This window comes from Dasypus novemcinctus, chromosome 10, assembly GCF_030445035.2.
Source record: "Dasypus novemcinctus isolate mDasNov1 chromosome 10, mDasNov1.1.hap2, whole genome shotgun sequence".
In the NCBI taxonomy this organism is placed as follows: domain Eukaryota; kingdom Metazoa; phylum Chordata; class Mammalia; order Cingulata; family Dasypodidae; genus Dasypus; species Dasypus novemcinctus.
This window is the reverse complement of record NC_080682.1, coordinates 46,652,723-46,666,959: the sequence shown is the minus strand read 5'-3', so window position 1 is coordinate 46,666,959 and position 14,237 is coordinate 46,652,723. Positions and strand designations below refer to the sequence as shown.

Below are 14,237 nucleotides of genomic sequence, written 5' to 3'. Positions count from 1 at the left end.
AATTGTGACTGTTATTCCCCTTAGGGTACCTGGCTGGGCAACCAGGCTTGCGCAGGCCCTTGTTTAAATGCAACAGGGAGTCGTCAGCAAGGGTGGGCAGGGAGCCAGGCCTGCTGTGCGCCGCCCCAGCTCCTGGACCAGGGACTGTCCTTGCTAGAGAGTCCTCTGGGGCTCCTGCTGTTCCACTAGAGGTGTCGGCGGCTTCCCTCCAGCCCCCTCCCCTCTGGCTGTTGGCAGAGACGCCCTGGAGCCCCAGCCCCTGGCCGAGCAGCTCACGGGAGGGACAGCTGGGGTTGGGATCAGGGAATGGCAAGTGCCTCATATGAGAATCAAACAGAAACTCGTCAAGGTGTGCTACAGGGCCAAAAGCATGGAGCAGGGTAGAGAGTGGGCAGCAAGCTTCCCTCCTGGAGCTCCTCCCAGCTCACCCGGAGAGGGTTCTGGGCTCATCTGGGAGTGGTCCCAGATTTGAGCCTCTCTGGGGCCAGGTGTCAATCCTGTGAGTATCTGAAAATTTCCCCAAAGTCTATGTTCTCACAGGATGGTCAGTCCAAGGGACATGGGAGCTCCCAAGAAGCCAGCACCTAGTTAGGGGCCAGGATTGTGGCTCCAGCATCCTTACCACTTACTTTGCACCAACCCCTCCCCACCAGCCATGGTTCTCAGAAAACAAATGTGTCCCTGAGTGGAATCTCTTTGACTGGACAGTTGCTGGCCTGGGGACAAGGGGATGGACAGGGTGACCTATGAGGAGCTCCGTGGACTCTGGGATCCTGGACTGCACATTAGTGGCCATGCCAGGCAGCACAAACGACACTCAGCCTGGGGTTCCAACTTCTCAACGCACTGCTCAGAGTCCTCCAGTGGCCCCCCAAAATCTGAGCCTCTCAGGAGAAAGTGAACGGCCCTGTCAGCTTTGCCCTGCCAACCTCAGGCCCACATCCCACAGGGTCCATCGTGCCTCTCGCGTTCCATGCACTTGCTCCTCCTCAAACACACGGTGCAACTTCCTGTCTGAAAGCCTTTGTTCATGTCGTGTCCTGGGTCTAGGATGCCATTCCCAGCTCCATCAGCTGATGAGCTCCTATTCATCCTCCAGGGTCCAGCTCAAATGCTCCCCCTACCCAAGAGGCCCCAGTCCCTGTGATACTTTCCCTGGGGATGCCCATGTGCCCATGGCACATTCCACCAAGGCTGGCCGCTTCCTGAGGGCAAGAACCAGCTCATTCAGTGGCTGACACAGGGACACAGCCCCACTGGATGTGTTGGACGGGCAGAGAAACTTTTGGCCAAGCACTTTGTTTATGGCCAATTCCCTCTCTAAAGAGGAAGAAGGAGGTCCCCTTGGGCAGGGTCTCCTCCACCTCTGTCCACAGCAACCCCACAGAGCCTGGCTCACTGTAGTAGAGGTCACGGCCGCCTGAGCACTGTCAGTGCCCCAGGCTCAGGTGTAAGTGTTCATGTACATTTTCTCCATTCATCCCCAAACAATGCTGAGAGGGCAGGAGTATTCTCATCCTCAAAGTACACCTGAGGGAACTCCAGCATTGAGAGGTCAAGAAACTTGGCCAAGATCACACAGCTCGCAGAGGCTGGGGTCAGGATTCACCCCCAAACAGCAGGACCCCAGGCCCATGGCCTCTAAGGTGAGACCCAAGGGGACACGCAATGAGGAAAAGGGGTTCTCCTCCAACTGCCAGAGTCTGAGAAGCCCCAAGGCTCATGTAAAATAGGGCTCCCCAAGGCTTCCCTGCTCCCACGCCCCACAGCGATCCTGCAGGAGAAAAATTGGTTTCCACAACGGTGCAAGAAGATCCTCGCCGCAGGCCTGGGCTCAAAGGAAGGAGGAAGGAAGAGAGAATGGAAGTAAGGAAGATTTATAAAGCTCCTAGCATGTTCACATGACATATCGTTCATGCAGTCAACAAACACTTATTGGGCACCTACTGTGTATACCAAGCCCTGCTCCAGGCCCTGGGGAAACATCTGGAAACAAAAGAGACATAACCCCATGCAGTCCTCTTATCTGCCCTGCTAGAAAGGTGCTATTTCCCATCGTTCTGTTCCACAGCCATTCCTCAGCCTCATCCTGCCCCTACCAGAGGCTCCCGCATGTTCCCAGGCCCGCTGGGAATGCCAGCAGAAAACCCTCATTCCAGTTATGAGGCCACTGCACTGTGCTCGGCACCCTGTTCCCTCGCAGATCACAGGACATGTGAAAGGTGAAGAAGCTGTGTCCAGGGTCAGAGGGAGAAGCAGAAACCCCAAAAATGCCTGGCGCCAAAGCCAGTCTTTGATCCATGCCTCCCCACCGTGGCCCCCAGTGTTGACTCCCCACTGGGATGGGAAGGGCCGTTTGGAGGCCATGTGTGTACTACCTAGCCTTTCACCCCCGGATCATTGGATAGGGTTAGGGTAACCCAGGAGTCTAACTGGGATCATCTTAGAAAGGGATGCCTAAAAGCCATCATCTTCTCTCTTCCTAGTTTACCCAGTTCAGGCAAGTTACCTCTCCTCTATAGGAGTCTCAGTTTTCACCCATGACACAAGGATGATAATAGTTATCTACCTCATCAGGTTTGATAGGGATTAAATGAAATCACATGCAAGAAGCACTTGGCACAATGCCTGGCACACAGGTGTGCACAACAAATGTGAGCCATCCCACAGCTTTATCCGCAGCAGAGGCTCTGCCCTGCCAGCCGTAATCCCTGGCTACCTGGTGCCTCAGCAGCTTCACTTCATCACTGTACCTCTTCTGCAGATGGGAAAACTTAGGCAGGAAGCCAGGCAAGGCATGTCCAGACTCTTGCCCTTTGGCAGGTTACACCAATGTTCTGCTCCCCTAGAGGCCTCTCTCAGTGCAATAAATCAGGCAGAGCAGCAGGCCCAGGGGTCTCCCAAGGATCCTGGAGGTCCCATCTGCCTCTCTTGGCCCAGCCCCTTCCTCACGCAGTGCAGGCCTTGATGCCATAGAACCCCAGGGCCTTAGAAATCATCTAGCCACACTCAGGGGTTCACGGTGGGGAGACCAGGGCCCTGCACAGGTGGGGGACCTCTACAGCAGAGCTGTGCACATGCTGATACCCCAGGCTGGAAGGTGAGCCCCCTCCTGGGAGGCAGGGGCCACGGAGCTGTCCCTGCTCAGGGCTGGGACCGGAACCAAATGTGCACCCGTGTGGCTGAATGGGACAACAGCCAGGGCCAGGGAGACCCCTGGATATAGAGAAGACTCACGTCCAGGAGGGTCCCAAGGTCTCCAGCCTTACTCTGAAACCTAATCTGAACCCCTCGCCACCACATGTAATAACCTAGAACTTTCAAAGGACATAATGTGAGGGAGTAGGGGCTAGACAGGAATTTCCTTTGTCCTCCCAGGCAGAGAACTTGACATCCTCTCTAGCCCCCCCACCCCCACCCCAGGCCTCATAGGCAGGACAGGCACAAAGTATTTGTCTTACAAATGGAGAAACTGGGTCCTGACTAGAGAAGGAAGGGTGCTGTCCCAAAGGTTCATGGCTATCTCCTTGGAAAAGGTCAGACGTGAATCCAGACCTCTTGATCTCCAGAGAAAGAGTGTGGAGGGAGAAAAGGAGTCAGTTGAGGAGGGAAGAAGATGATCCCAGGGTCCTAGAAACTCTCAACTTCCCTCAACCTCCCTGGGCCCACCCCTTACTCAGCAATGTAATGCCCACCTGCAGTCCCCAGGTGGGGGCATGGAGTTGACATCTAATGAGCTACAAGGCCCCAAGGGCAGCCCTCCTGCCACCACGCACCTCAGGGCGAGCCAAGCAGCCCTTTTCTGCATTTCCTGAGGCAGGTTTCCCCCATCTCACCACCCGCCCCAGTGAACTGGAATGACCAGGTTACTTGTTTGTCTCACCCTCTGGACCTGCAGGCAGTGGCTGTGTCCAGGCTTCTCAGAATCCCCCACAAGCCCTGGCACAGTGGCAGGCAAAGTTTGGTGAGGATCCATAAGTAGAATCAGGCATCTCAGTCCCCTAGTGCGGCCAGACAGATGTCGGCTGTCTCTTTCAATGCTGAGACCCCTGCCCTGATGCCAGGACCTATTGTGGGTGTGGCACGCTCTCTCTGAGTTGCTGACCATGACCACCACCCCCCCGCCGGGGCCTGTAGACAGAATCGGTGCCAAGTCATCAGCGAGGAGGGGAGGGGGCCGTCAGGTTCCACCCCGCACTTTCCGCAGTAGTTTCCACGATCTAAGAAAACCCGGCCGCGGGAGCCAGGCAGAGAGCAGGAGGGTATGTAGGCGGGACGCATGCCTGCAATCGCACTGGAGCTCCATGGGTGCCCCCCCCCCACCAGCCATGGTGGGGTACGTCCAGTTTCTGAGATGGAGGGAGGGGGAACTTCGAAGTATCGGCCTTATTTGTTGCAGAGTCGATTTACTGGTGAGTCGAGGAGGGCTGGTTTCGCCTTTTCCCCGATCCTCCCCTTGCCACCCTCCCGGTTCAAGGCAGAGGAAGGAGGGGAACCCAGTAGTGGGTGCCAGTCAACCCCCTCCCACTGACCCTACTGTAGGCTATTTCTCTTTGGACTTCAGTTTGCTCATCTGTTAAAGGGGGTCCCCCAACGTGCAGGAAGTGGCTTCTTCTCAGTGAGTCAACGCACAGGACCGGGGTACCCTAGTGGGCTGGCTGGGGGTGCCTCCCCACAGAGAGGGTGGGCTGGGTGGACAGTGTCCGAGGTCCCTAGGAGGCCTGGGCTCGCGGCCCGCCCGGGCCTGGCTGCAGGAAGACCGCAGAGTCTCTGCGGTGACTCAGCCTCCCCCGGGAGCCTGGGCTGACGGCAGGGAAGGCCACGGGCGGTGACGCACGGGCCACTCAGTCACTGTCTCCTCCGGGAGAGAGACTCTGGCGGCAGAGACTAGCCACACGCGGCCCCGAGGGGCGTCCGGAGGCGTGCACAGACACTCGCCCTCGCGCGCCTGCAGCTCACGCACACGGTGCACACGGACGCAAAGGTTGGGGACTGCGTGTGCCTCTCATCCAGGGTACACGCAAGAGTACAAACGGCCACACCCGGAAACACGGCCAGAGCAGGACGCCGCTGAGTGTGGGCGGGGCGCGGGCCCGGGGGTCTGCACACCCGTCCGCGCTCACGCTGTGCACACGCTCACCTCAGGCCCACACTCACCCAGACAGCGGTCTAGGATGTGCTCTCAGATGCTCGCCACAACTCGGGAAAGGGTCGTATCCTCCATTCGTCCTTCCAGCCAGTAAACTTTTACAAGGCCAGGAGTACTGCGTGGAAGGACGTAAACTATACAGCAGCCAGTAGGCGCTGGACTAATTCTCCTAAGGGAGGGTCCGGCATATAGTAGGGGCTCAAAAATGTGCGGAAAGGAAGGAGGGGCGGAGATGGGGCACAAGAGTGGCCCGCAAGGGGCCACGAACCCCAGAGCTTGAGCCTGGCCATGTGGGGGCACGAAGACCCCCGTGGCTGACCCCTCCTTCGTACTTACCACCCTAGCCCTGAGCCCAGAACGTGCATTTGGTGGAGGCCCGGGAGTCCCAGGTCATACTGCAACAGCAGTGGGGGTGACAGAGATGGGGTCTGCGCCCCGGCCCCGGGCGCTGCTGCCCCCTCCTCGCTGTGCCCTTTCTATACACCTCAAGGAACCCTCGGGACCCATTTCTGCTTCCGGGGACGCCTTTGCCACCCACCTTACTCGGATTTCTTCCTGACAAAAATGTATGTTTGTGGGCTGGAGAGGACAGGGAAAGAGGGTGACAGCGGAGCCAGACTCAGAGGGGCCTTGGAAATCGTGCCAACTCCTGCATTTTGCAGAGCTAAAATTCAGACTGAGAGAGGGGAAAGGACTTCCTAAGCTTCCATTCAGGGGTAGGGAGGGAACGGTGGAGACACACCGCGTCCTCCACGCGGCATGTGCGCCCTGCGGCGCGCGTGTGCCAAGTCGGACCTCACCGTCGCCGCCTCAATCTTGCGCAGCCTCACAACCTCGTCCGCGCGGGCGCCGCTCGCCCCAGCGCGCTCCGAGCCCTGCAAAACAGTTTCTCTGCTCCGACCGTGGAGGATTGCTAGACCCTGTCGGGTTCCGAGGTGCTTGGGATCGACGCCCATGCCCGGCGGCTCCAAGTTTAGAATGAGAATACGCTATTAGAGAATCAGCTTTAAGAACTGGATGAAGTACTCACAGGTCCCAAGTACAGACAGTGCGGTTGCCGGAAAAACAACAAAAAACTCCCCCACCAGTATTTTAGCAGGCGGTGCCGCCTCTTCTCCTAGCCTGTATCTTCCACCTTCCCAAAACCGCGCCACCGGCGCCGCGGAGACCGTTCCGGCTGCCTCTGGAGCCAAAATCCGAACCCGCCGGCACCTCGGCGCAGCGCCACCTCTGCCCCAGCCATGCGCTCCACTGAGACCTTTGCATATATCTTTTCCTCCCTGGCGGATCTCAACATTTCCAATTTTCCCACTTCTCCTGGGTGCTGGCAGGCGCGGGGCGGGATGGGGTGGATAAGAGGGTCTTTGCGAAGGCGAAAGAATGCGCTGGGGGATGGTCAGGGGATGCACGGGTTTGGTGCGACTGGGGTCCTAGCGACACTTTCCCGGATACACCCGAGGTTTCTCTCGAGCTGAGTTTTTGTCCGCCTCTCTGGGGAGACCGACCTACGGGCAGCATGGCAGTTGCTGCCCCAGAGTGTTGTCCATTTGCACATCTGTAACCAAGAGGAAAATGCTGGGCTGCACCTCTCTGGAGGTACCTACTGGGAGCCACCCGTAACTGACCTCTGAGAAGCACCCGCCATAGGGCTTGCTGGTCGGAGAAAGGTCCCCTCTAGTTCCCCAGAAGGGAAGGCGCAGTTTGCAAGAAGAGCCTCTTCTCACTGGCCAGTGGTACTGCAGCTGGGCTGGCCGATGGTGTGTGGCTCCATAGCCCCTAAGCCAAAGATGGACCGTTGGCGTCCCCTCCAGATTTGTCGGGGGTTATCACCAGGTAGGGGGGACCTTGTTGCCTCGGTTTCCTAATCTAATGACCCACCATGTCACCTCAAAGCCTTGTGGCTATGCCTGGGAACCCAGTAGCGGTGGGTTTAAGGGGTCAGGTGGTGCCTGGCAGGCGGCGTCTGGACGCAGGCAGGAAGGCACTCCTACCCCCACCTCACCCCTAAAACTGGTGTAAGGTCCTAGGTCCTTGGGCTCCCTGAGCAGGAGTTGTGGGGCTGAGAACGCATTCTCTTTTCTCTCCACGCTCCCCAGCCCCTAATTCCCCTTTTCCTTGCACCGAAAGGCGCACGGTTCCAGCACAGCCGCCCCAATCCCTACCCCAAGCCAGCCAAGCCCTGCGGGCTCAGGACAGCTATCCGCGCCTCTCAGGTCTGACGCCAGCCGCCCCTCAACTCCCGCAGCTGCAAAGCCTGCTGTATGACATATCCCTTTCACATCTCGATTTGCCACCAAAACATAGCCTCGCACAGAACTGAGAGAAGAGAGGAAAGGGCTGGGTCGAAATGCAGGTACGTCGTTGGACAAAAATGCGCACCGCTGCTCCCCGGAAACGGGAGTCCTCTGGGACCTTGGAGCATTTATTTGCAGGCTGTTTTTACTTTTTTCCGAAAGCGGCCTCGCAGCGCAGCGTGCACAGCCCGGGGCCTCCGTGACTCAGGAATCGCCCGGCGGCCATGGAAGTTTTTGGCGCAGCCGATTGTAAATCTCGCGCTTGAGTGGGGACTGCGCAACAGCCGGGACCAACGCGGTCGCCTACTCGAGGAACATTACTGATCAGGAACGTGATTGGGTCCCCGCCGCTACGAAGTCTCTTCTAAAAGTTTCTTAAAGCTACTAAAATATATATATATATATATATATATTCCGCCCCCCCCAGAAGTTTTCATTCACAGGGATGTTGTAAATGTTCTGTGTTCTGCAACCGAGCGGTTGTACACATACATAACAAGTCTTCGAGCTTTCCACACAAGAGCTGTGTCCTTCAATGTGTGTAAATTGTAATAAATAAAGAAAAAGTGTGTGCAAATCGACTGATTGAAAATCATGCTGGGAACTTAACCCAGGCCTTCTGTTTCTCTGTTAGAGAACGCATGTGCTCAGGCCTGGACTGTTTGGGCTTGGAGAGTAATTAATTGTAGCTCAGGTTTAAGACTATGGAAATTAACAAAGTAAAAAATCAAAAGCATCTCCCCTCGGTCCCCCACCTCCACCCAAAATTGAACGCGAGTCCCTGCCGTCGCAGCCTCCGGCTCCCAGGCTCAGCGTTTCCTCCATCGTCCCACAGTCGCTCGCGGGCTCTTTCGTTTCTGCCCGCAATCTCCGCCTCTCGCTGTGCTGGAGGGTTTCTCACGTACCAAAACCCACCCTGGTTGTTGGACTAAATTCCAGGAAGACCAGGGCTGAGTTTACACATTTCGCGGTGTGCTGTGTCAGTGCTGGGAAATAAACGCCCCCAGCATTCACGGGTCTAATTCGGAAAAAATCGGGATGGATCCCTCGGCAGTGCCCCAGGGGTCTCCGGCCTGTCCCCAGGTGTCCTGAGACGCCCGCGCCGAGCGCGCTGCCTTCCTGGGTGCCCGCGGGCAGACTTGCAACGAAAACCTGCCTGTACCGAATCGAAAGCGAAACGGAAGGAGGTAACAGGGCTACTCCTCGCAGCGACCCCAGCGTCCCGGGGCGCACCGCCGGAGACCTGTATGGACCCTGGCGGCTCGGGAACCCCAGCCCGGGGCTTGGGGACGAGGCACGCAGGAAGCTGGGACAGCCGTTGGAAAGTCTGCTGGGGCCCACGCGACCCGCTGTGGCCTCCGCGGGACCCGCAGTGCCTTCGGGAGGCTGAAGGGAGGACCAGGGCCAGGCGCAGCGGGTGCTACAGCCCGCTGCAACCCGGTGGGACGATTTCGTAAAAACGCGAAAGTCTCTGCAACCCAAGCGGCTGCGGCATCGTCTTGTTCACCCACCGCCCTTTTAGTACTGATGCGGAAACGACCCAGGAAAGGGTCGGGATATGTCCTACAGCCCGTGAGATTTCTCACCTCCTCTTTCAGCCACTGCGGCCCCCGCCCGCCGCCCGCAGAGACTGGAGGAGGCTTCCCGGCCCCACGCTCCTTCGGCTTGGCTCTGGTGATACACCCAGGCCCGTACCTCTCTCGCCCGGCACCCAGTTGCGGCAACGGCACGCGAGACAGAAGTGGGAGACGGCCTCAGAGTGCAGATGGAGGACCCCGCTTTCGTGTCCCCGATCCCCCAAAGCCCAGAAGGAGGTTTCCAGGTCTAGGCTGCCTGTGGTTGAAACATAGATCAGCTGCGGCAGGGCCTGGCGCCAGGGCAGCCCAGCGTCTGCCTTTCCCCAAGCTCCCAGGAACCTACCGAAGCTTGTTCCTTGCACTGTATTTCCTGGCTTTTGAATACTCGCTCTCGCCAAGTGTGAAAAAAAAAACGCTGCCAACGTGTGCCTCAATTTCCCTGCTTGCAGGCAATTTGGGGACTGAGCTCTAGCGGCACACCTCCTACCTGTCTTTGTAAGGAGTAGAGCAGCTCCTCTTGGTGCCTTGGTTTCCACCAAGCTGAACCTAAGGGGCCTAAGCTTTTCTACAGGGACCAGAAATCGCCTCCTGGCCTGGGAAACAGGCAGTTAGAAAGGGGAAAGAATAGATGGACTGGTTTGTTTTCTGTTTATGGCTTGGGCCTGCGCAGTGCCTCCATTTTGAGCAGCAGGGCAGTGGGTTCTTGTCCGAGACTCCAGGCTGCTTTGTCCCAACGTACGGCTTATTGGTTGGGCCTCAGAATTGGCGGCTCACAGGTTCCAAACAGCACAAAGGCCAAAGGCAAAAATGTAGTGGAGGGGCCACATTTACCACTGAAATGTTATCACCTCATGAGGCAGATGAGGAAATGAGGGGGTGGGGAGAGGAGTTACTTGCTCTGAGGTCACACTGGGGGGGGGGGGGAGGTTAGGGACAGTCCCAGGTCAAGTGGCCCACCCTTTTTCCAGCCCCACTGGCTGTGACTAAGGAGGCTCATGGGGGAGAGGAAGGGCCAGGCTGGTGCGGAAGTCCCCAGCAGGGCACAGAGAGGGTGCTCAGAGAGGCCAGGACCTCTGGACCTGATGGGATCATCTTCTAACCACGAGGCTGGGAGCTGCTTGGGTTCTCTCCTTGCCTAATACCTTGGCCTACTTGGAAACCTCGCTGGTGAATTGCTGTAAAATACAAAAATCCGGTGCAGTGGGAAATTAAAAGTGTGTGCTCTGACCTTGCACAGTGAACCTCACTGGGTCCCCTCGTTTGTGACCTGCTTTCACCTAAAAGCCCTGAATGGCCAGGCCAAGCAGAGACCTGAGTCAGGCCAAGAGGTGGAAGCACGCCGGCCAGTCTCTAAGAGGTCCCACCTGCCAGAGTGTGGAAGGGACGCCCGTGTGGCCTGTGCCTGGGAACCTGAGTGTGTGATCTCATCCCGACACGAGGATGAAGAGGCAAGGTGGAGGAAGAGGGGGAAAGGCCACCAGACCCTCCCAAGTCTGCTCTCCACCGCATCCTGTCCCAGGGGCTTGTGAAGAGCCATCTGAGTGCGTGTTCTTGGTATGTAACCAGGTTGGCTCACGAGGAAGAGATGCTGTGTGTATGGAGAATGCAAGTGTAGACAAGCGTGCGACTGTGTGAATGTTTGTGGGTGTCAACAGCTGCCCATGAATTAGTTCTGATCCTGCAAGAGTGAGTCTGAGTGTGAGAAACCGTTGGCCCTGGGACGTTCTCCTAAGGTTGTTCCCGGCACGTTGAGGCCTACAGCATGTCCCACCTCTGTTCCCAGGCCTTGGGCCCCTCCATCTGACCAGGGTCTCTACCGTCTCAGGACCAGCTCCTCTCACCTGGGCCCTGCCTGACGGCCAAGGCCTCAGTGGGACGGTGTGTTCTGGGTTCCTAGCCCTGAGAAAATTCCCTGCTCTTCTCTATTCTGTGGAGAGAGGCACAGAAGGCTGAGGACCCGGAGGTGTCCGGTCCTGACTGCCCTGGAGAAGCTTTCTTGACTGCAAAGGTCACTGTGTTGTGGGGTCCCAGGCCACATCCTCCGACAGTGCTCAGAGGGGCTTGGAGGCATTTAGGCTAGCTCCTTTAGGTTCCCAGTGGACTCAAAAGAGGACCTTTCCCTCTTCCCACAGCCCCACTGCCACATAGGGCACCACGGTTTCCTGCCTCCCTGCCCGAACCAAACCATTACTCCAAAGCCCTCCAAGGCCAAGGCTCACAGAGAGGCTCCTGCTCTGGGGGGAACCCTGGCCGGGCCACCTTCCCGCCGCGAGGCACGCTCCCAGCCCGGGAACTCGGGTCTCGCTGTAGTCCTCTCTTGAACGCGCCGGTGTCGCGCTACTGAGCAGTGGCTTAACGTGTGCGCTCCACCAACTGCTCCCCACCCGGGCTCCGCACCTACGACGCTCCCACCTGCGGCGCTATCCTAGGAGCCTCTAAGCCAGAGGGAAGCGAGGCTTCTGCAACCTCCGAGCCCCGCGCCGGAGCGTAGCCCCGCGACGCCTTCTGCCGCACGCCTTGAAACGGTGCGAAGCATCTGCATCAAACCCCGCGGCGGCCGCAGAGCAAAGCGAGCGGTTTGGGGAAAACAGAGGAGCAGAAACCAACTCAGGTCAAGTTTAAAAGGCAAACCATCCGCGCCCTACGCCGGGTAAAGTGAAGGGGGTAGGACGGATCCCTTTGGAGCAGTCGATCCCCATTTTCCAGCCGAGTCACCTACTGCTTAGCCTCGCAACTCCCTGTCCATGGACTACTACTTTCGGCAAGCGGCGTGGGTATCGGGCGCTGCCGAAGCCACGGATCCCGGGGTCCCCAGCCCTGTGGGACCCGCGTGTGTACTTACCGTAGCAGGGGACCTGCAAGGCCGCGTTGTGGCCGCCGCTGCCCTCCTGGAGCTTGAGACTGCCGTCCGGGGGCGTCTTGCAGGCGCCTCGCTGCAAGTAGAGGTGCGATTGCTGTGCGGGCGGCTGCGGCTGGGGCTGCGGCTGCGGCTGGGGCGGCTGCGGGGCCGGCGGCTGGGGCTGGGGCTGGGACTGGAACTTGTTAAAGGAGCCCCGCGCCCCCGCGCCACTCTCGAGGGGTGCCGCTAGGTCCTGCTGCCCCGCGCCGTAGCGAGCCCGGCTCTTGGCGTCCCCGAAGCCCTGCCCTTTGGAGGCGGCCGACAGGAAAGTTGTGCCGAACTTGTCGCCACCGGGGAATGCCCTAAAAGGCGACGAGCCCTCCCGGCTCTGCGACACCGGGCTGTAGTAGGCGTCCATGGCAGCGGCCGGCGACTCGTAGTAAGAGACGCAAGTCTCAGCATTCATGCCTGACTTGCGCGGGCGGCCGGCGGGGGGCTCGAGCGCGAGGACGCCGCCGCGCGCCTTGGCCGGGAGTTTGGAAGAGGCGAGGAGGCGGTGGCTGTGCGCTCCGCGCGGGCCCGCTCGCTCCCTCCCTTCTTCCCCTCCAGCCTGCCTCTCCCCTCCCCCTCCTCCCTCCCCACAGCTGGCCCAGGGAAAGAACCGAGGGCTGTAAAAAGATTCAGATGTTTCGGAAAGTTGACCAGATCTCCCAAACCCTCTTAAGGTTTTGAAGCGGGGAAAAAAAAAAGAATTTTTTTTCCTGACTCGCTCCTTCCTTCTCCCCCTCCTCTTTCTCCCGAGTCTCCTTCCCCTGCCCCTGCCCCTCCTTTCCTCCCTCTAAAAGAGATGCTACTAACTCGCTCGAGGGGGATTCAACCCCGAGGCGCCCGAGGGACCTTTCCAACCCTAGGCAGGCCCAGGAGGTGCTAGAACCCCTAGAGCTCTCGGGACTGGGCTAGATATTGGCCCTTCAGCGCTTTGGCCAGGGGGAGGGGAGCACACAAAACTTTAGTGACAGGTCAAGGAAAAAAACCACACACAAAAAAAACTAAGAAATTTTGGCATTCGGAGTTCAGTGGGCGCCTGGCCTCGGGGAGCAGGCGAGGCATTTGGTCGCTTCTGCGTGAATTTGGCTGCGGGGCTGTGGGAACCCAGCCTTCCTCTGTGTTCCCAACCCCATTCCTGCTTCCTCCAAGAAGTTAACCTACGCACGCTAGTAGTCGCCTGGTACTTGGTCACTTTCACATCTCATCAACTATTTCTCTCCCCTAGAAGGTTGCCGGGCAGGGCATGCGGAGGGATCTGTGTTCTGTCAATCACTAGAGAGGCCCTGGACACCACCAGGGCCTCGACACTTTAGAGTGCTGAGCCCTCCCTGAACAGAGCTGCACACTCCCCAAGAATGCGGCCAGCAGAGGGAACTTGGGCTGAGTTGAAAGTGAGGAGTTCAGAGACCCATTGCCATAGTCCTATCCTTGCCCTGTCACCTACTCACTCCTTAGCGCACAGGTGAGCCAGCCCTTTCCCTTTCTGTCCTCAATGTCCCCTACTGTAAACTGGCCGACTTGGATTTGATGGGTTGTGGTTTCTCCCACCAATGCGTGCCTCAGGGCTTTGGGACCAGCCATAGTCAGGGAGGAAAACTAATTTTGGCGGTGTGTCGGTCTCTTTCCAAACCACTAATGATCGATTGAGCCTCACAACAAACTTGAGTGGTAGAGATTGGGATCTCCAGTTTCCCGATAAGCAAATCGAGGTTCAGAAAGGTGTCATCAGCTGGCTGAGGTCGCGCAGTTGGGACGTTGCAGCACAGGGTTTGGAACCCATGCTCAGGCGAGTTCCTTGGGAACTGGAGAAAGCGATGTTGACCAGGAAGACTGCAAAGAAAAGGAGGGAACGGGCCTCGGGCCTCGGGCTTCGGGTTGGCTCAGATTTGCAGACCAGTCAAAGAAACCCTTGCTAAACCACAGGGAAAATCCGTGGATCAAGAATGTACCTCAAGGGAGACTGGGAGTGAGATAAGAGATGATCGGCAAAAATAAAATGGGAGAGGAGTTGAATGCCCTAACCCAGGGATGCAGGTCAACCTTCTGCACTTAAGGTCCCCCAAAGAAAAAATAACTGGGAGGTCGTGCTTCTAGCCCAACCCCGAGCTAATCCAACCCCCACCCCCCTTCCACCCTTCGGTATCTCTGGCCCTTGCTCTGCCGCCGACAGCGCGCTCCCACATCTGGTTTCTATCGCCTGCTTACCTTGAAGTGCTCGTTAATAAAGATATTCCGCAAACCACGGCCAGCGGCGCGCGGGCCCGTGCACCTCCCCCGCCGCCCCTCGCGACCCTCGCCTCTTGGGCCAGCAGAGTTGAGCCACACGAGGG

The 14,237-nt window shown here is 58.2% G+C and overlaps 1 protein-coding gene across 1 annotated transcript in view; it reads right to left on the bottom strand.

Moving 5' to 3' along the window:
* Positions 1–12,325, bottom strand: part of ALX4 (ALX homeobox 4) — a 58,822-nt gene extending 46,497 nt beyond the window's left edge. The window contains exon 1 of the mRNA XM_004467277.4: positions 11,863–12,325. Within this exon, the coding sequence (XP_004467334.1) occupies positions 11,863–12,325 (463 nt within the window). The remainder of the gene's footprint in view (positions 1–11,862) is intronic.
* Positions 12,326–14,237: the final 1,912 nt, after the last annotated feature.